The sequence below is a fragment of the Rutidosis leptorrhynchoides genome, chromosome 7 (assembly GCF_046630445.1).
Source record: "Rutidosis leptorrhynchoides isolate AG116_Rl617_1_P2 chromosome 7, CSIRO_AGI_Rlap_v1, whole genome shotgun sequence".
Classification (NCBI taxonomy): Eukaryota; Viridiplantae; Streptophyta; class Magnoliopsida; order Asterales; family Asteraceae; genus Rutidosis; species Rutidosis leptorrhynchoides.
In genome coordinates this window covers 162,459,256-162,464,080 of record NC_092339.1, presented here as the reverse complement: position 1 = coordinate 162,464,080, position 4,825 = coordinate 162,459,256, and the positions used below count along the sequence as shown (strand labels likewise).

The window sequence follows — 4,825 nt, the reverse complement described above, 5'->3', positions numbered from 1 at the left end:
TTCTAGAAAAGGGTATAAGAATGAAAATTTGTATATTGGCAATTAATCACAAATCAAAATTTTAGAGCGTTTGTGTGTAATCTATATGTTTCCTATGAAAGCAAACAACCAAAAAGTACTCATAAATCTGTTATTTATTTTTTAGCGTTAAAAATGAAAAAAATGCAACCCTTTATTATTGGCGGAAAATAGGTGTTGTATTTTTGACAAGAAAAATAATTAATCGAAAGTTTTTGAACATTCGAGGAAAAACACTTAGTTTCAACTAAATTGATTAACTAAAATGATTGATAGATGATAATAAAAGCTTCAACAAATTTTATATTAATTCGTATACATTTTTTTTAACGACGATTTTTTAGTATCAGTAGATCATTTATTTCAACGACCCTCATCATTTGCACGTAACACGCACGTTCGGGCGGAAACCCGAACCCGATCTACAGTACCCGGGAACACATCCATTCGGGCAGTGGTTCCGAGTAGAGGTCCGTGAACGAATTCGGTAAAACCTCCATATAGGGTCAATATATACCACCATTATTGGCGTTCAATTGATTTAAAGAAAATCATGTCATCCCTAAGAATCGAACTCATGACCTCTCCCTATCCCATAACATAAAGTAAATGGGGGAACTATTCAGCTATGCCCGCAAGTTCTAATTCGTATACATTTTGGTTATAACTATCATCATCTATATACTAACCATGGTGAATTAAGTAGTATTCATGATGATATTACCGTAAATACCTCTCAATTCGGGGGTATTTTAATAATCCGACTTTTTTATACATAATTTTTTTTCTTTTTCATTTTTAAAAAACTCCTTTCCCTAACTTTTTTATATCTTTAGTTTTTTAAACATCAATTAACCGATAAAACCACCACCAGTTAATCGACCGAAAACATCCCGCAGCGAAGAGTTCATTTGTTTTATTCGTTAATTTCAAATAATCAAATATGATAACATGGATGAATAGAATTTGGACAATTGGCAATTCCAATAATTTGCATGTTCTGCATGTCCAGATTCTAAAAGGTAGCAGGTTACCAAAACCACTCATTATTTCATATTCTTCCTTCTTTATCTACAGTAATATGCTTTCCCGTCTGCACTTTTATAACTTTTTTAATATAATTAATTTGTATAAATAATACAACTAATTACTTAATCATATAAATATCATATCTTGGCCTTGAATTAATGACCGACACATATCAAAAACAATTAACTGTGTGAGTCAATTGTGTGTCTAAATCTGATGTCACTTAGCTTCATGCATGTGTATTAGGTGAGGCATGTTGATTATTTAATTTTTTTAATTAAAAAATCATCTAAGATAATTTCAACTACAGATCTCGTAATTCACTAACTATTCTCTATTATTTAATTTAACTTGGCTTTTTATGCGTGTTTTAAAAACAGGTATTAGATGCTGATTAGCTCAATAGCTATATCTATATTACTATATATATGCTCTAAGTTTCAAGGATCAGTAGTGCAATAGTGAGCTTAATTAATCAAGAAATGAAAGGAGTTTGCTTAATTTTGTGTGTTTTAGCGATTATTGGATCGGTTAGATGTCAACTTCAAATGGGGTTTTACTCGAGTTCTTGCCCGAAAGCCGAAAAGATTGTGCAAGATTATGTTAATCAACATATCCCAAATGCTCCATCACTTGCTGCTGCTCTTATTAGAATGCATTTTCATGATTGTTTCGTTCGGGTTCGTCTATTTTTTCTTTTCATTATATAATTTAATTTAATAATTTGTTGCTCATTTAATCATGTTAATAAAAAGTAGTGATACTTAGCTTCCATATGGCATTAATTAGTCATGTAGTAACAGGATATGAAGGTTTTATCTTGTTTAAAGTGAGTATGTATCTTTTATCATTATATTGTGGGGCCCATTTTTTATTTCTTGAAGAAGAGATTTAAACCTCTCGAGTCATAATCAAACTTATCTTCTAACATGATTTTACTTATTTAACTTCATACAATTCGTTATATTTCAAGATTCAAAAACGCCATTATGTACCTCAAACGAGTGAACAAAAGGGGATACAGTGGACGTTAAACGACAAAAATGACAATCCTTATCCGATTACCATCTTTACCTATTTTATCTTACTAAACTAATACTAATATTGTTGCTTAAATTTATAGGGGTGTGATGGATCAGTCCTTTTGAATTCTACATCAAGTTCTGGGAATCAAACCGAAAAAACCGCAACTCCAAACTTAACTGTACGAGGATTTGGTTTCATTGATGCAATCAAAAGTTTAGTCGAAGCAGAATGTCCGGGCATTGTTTCTTGTGCTGATATTATTGCTCTTGCTGCTAGAGACTCTATTGTTCTCACTGTAAGTAGTCAAATTTCATTAAATTCGACATTACATTACGAATATAAAATGTTCGTTTGTAAATGGTTTTATGTTTTTGTTACGATTAAAGGGAGGTCCTTCTTGGAAAGTGCCAACGGGTCGAAGAGACGGGCTGATTTCGAATCAATCAGAGGCGCTAGCCCAAATTCCAGCTCCATTTGACAACATTACTACACTCATACAAAAGTTTGCGAATAAAAGTCTTGATTTGAAGGATCTCGTTTTACTTTCGGGTATGTTCTGTTTTGCTAACAAATCCGTAGAGCTAAGATTTGTTATTCTTATTTTTAGAAAATAATTAAGAAAATTCTAGAACACAATAATGTAGTTGAATTATTTGCATGGTATAGTTTTTTTGATGATTTATTGAGTTAAATAGTTTCTAAATAAAATATATTTTAATTGACGATTGTTTTTAAGTGGTCATGTTTGATGTTGATTTGATTGCAGACGTAGCTTTTAAATTATTGGTATGAACGTGATATTTGTTTGAGGCTTTAATTGAAATTTCTTTTAGGTCGTTTATTTAGGGTCACGGGGTTATTATGTTTTAGAATTGAGTTTTTAATTATTAATATAGGGTCAGTGATTGATATGTTTACTAGTTTCTTGGTGGAATTATATTCATTTATAAAATTGTTATCTATAAAAAAAAGTTTTTGATCGGGTTTGAGTTCAGTGGGGCAAAGCATTTCACATTTCTTTCATCAATCTTAAATAAAAAATAATTGATTATTAATTGATATGTTTACTAGTTTCTTGGTGGAATTATATTCATTTATAAAATTGTTATCTATAAAAAAAAGTTTTTGATCGGGTTTGAGTTCAGTGGGGCAAAGCATTTCACATTTCTTTCAACAATCTTAAATAAAAAATAATTGATTATTAATTGATAAATATGAATACTTAAATATTTTATAATAATAACGTGGGGCATATCTTTAAGTATTTAGATTCAAATTTTTATTTGATTCGCTAGTAATAATCATCCATTGTCTAGTTAATGAGTCAAAATTATTAGCCCTGCATTTAAATGTTAATGTGTCGCACTGTTATTTCAGGTGCTCATACTATTGGAATCTCACATTGTCCATCACTCAACAATCGTCTATACAATTTTACGGGTGTGGGCGATCGAGATCCCTCACTCGATAGTGAGTATGCCGACAAACTCAGACAAAAATGCAGGACACAAAACGACACTACAACAATACTCGAAATGGATCCAGGAAGCCGTAAAACTTTTGATCTTAGCTATTACGCGTCAGTGCTAAAACGAAGAGGACTATTTGAGTCTGATTCGAACTTATTGAAGAACACTAATACGACAACGTTTATTAACCAACTTCTTCAAGGATCACTCAATTTCTTCAGTGAGTTTGCGTTGTCGATGGAGAAAATGAATCAAGTTGGTGTGAAAACCGGAACCACCGGTGAGATTCGAAAGCGTTGCGCATTTGTAAATAGCTAAGAGTGATTAAATTAAATTGAAGTTATTTGGTATCTTTATTTATGTTTGAAATAAGTGAGTTTGTTTTTTGTGTGATAAATAAGATCAAGTAAAGATGTGATCATGTACGTGTTTACTTTTACTTGATAAGAATAATAGAAACGATAGTAGCTTGTGAACAAATATAAGATTGAATAAATAAATGAGGTATTATATACTCCCTCCATCTCATGTTAACAGTCCACAAACAATATACACACACATTTTAAAAAAAAGTTCTGTCCCATTACTTATCCCTTACTTTTTACTTATTTTTTTTTTTTTTTTTGTCAAATATGAAAAAATTAAAGACATAAAGGAAATCTACCTAATTATTCTTATCTATTAATGGAAGTAGACTTTTAAATTTAGACAATCCAAATAGAAATACTAGACTATTAAGATGGGTGCGTTTTTTGTTAATCATGTGAGTTTATTACGTTTAGTAATTACTAGCTACGGAATGGACAACATGTTGTTGCGGTTCCGTTTTGTGAGCTTTTTGTACTGTATTGTGAGGTGCTGATAGTTGTTACTGGTTGCGGTGTTATAGTTATTCACATAGGTAATATGGTTATATAAGTTGTTTAGTTGTTTCCATACCTAAGATTAGTTTATTAGAAATACGAACGTTGATTTCGGATAAAACATATCTAAGGATCGTTAACTTCCAGTCCTGTTTTCTTGGATTCTTGGTCTTCATTTTCATTAAAATGTGCTCTTTTAGTTGATGGGTTGACTAATTTGTTTTTCCTTCTTGTTTTGAGTTTGTGATGTTGGAGTTTTTGTTACTTGTGTGTTTGTCTCTGTGTCTTGAGCAGCTATAACCCTATGCAAGTAATAGATTATAAAACACATATACAAAACTAACTCAGGGTATTAGGTTGAAATATATCTTGAAAATGATATATTTCTTTGGGTTAAGGCTACTCAAGGGCCATATATTT

The 4,825-nt window shown here is 31.0% G+C and overlaps 1 protein-coding gene across 1 annotated transcript; it reads left to right on the top strand.

Annotated features, from left to right (window-relative positions):
- The first annotated feature begins 1,164 nt into the window (after window positions 1-1,164).
- LOC139857925 (peroxidase 3-like) lies at window positions 1,165-4,056 on the top strand. Its single transcript, XM_071846772.1, has 5 exons — window positions 1,165-1,293; window positions 1,428-1,727; window positions 2,171-2,368; window positions 2,460-2,622; window positions 3,451-4,056. Exons 2-5 carry the CDS (start codon window positions 1,530-1,532, stop codon window positions 3,858-3,860), a joined length of 969 nt encoding a protein of 322 aa, XP_071702873.1. The 5' UTR covers window positions 1,165-1,293; window positions 1,428-1,529; the 3' UTR covers window positions 3,861-4,056.
- Window positions 4,057-4,825: the final 769 nt, after the last annotated feature.

Excerpts from the sequence above, each read along its gene's own strand:
- LOC139857925 (XM_071846772.1), top strand. The coding sequence starts at position 1,530 with ATGAAAGGAGTTTGCTTAATTTTGTGTGTTTTAGCGATTATTGGATCG. Across the intron at positions 1,728-2,170 it reads TTCATGATTGTTTCGTTCGG|GGGTGTGATGGATCAGTCCT; the intron begins GTTCGTCTATTT and ends TTAAATTTATAG. Across the intron at positions 2,623-3,450 it reads GGATCTCGTTTTACTTTCGG|GTGCTCATACTATTGGAATC; the intron begins GTATGTTCTGTT and ends CTGTTATTTCAG.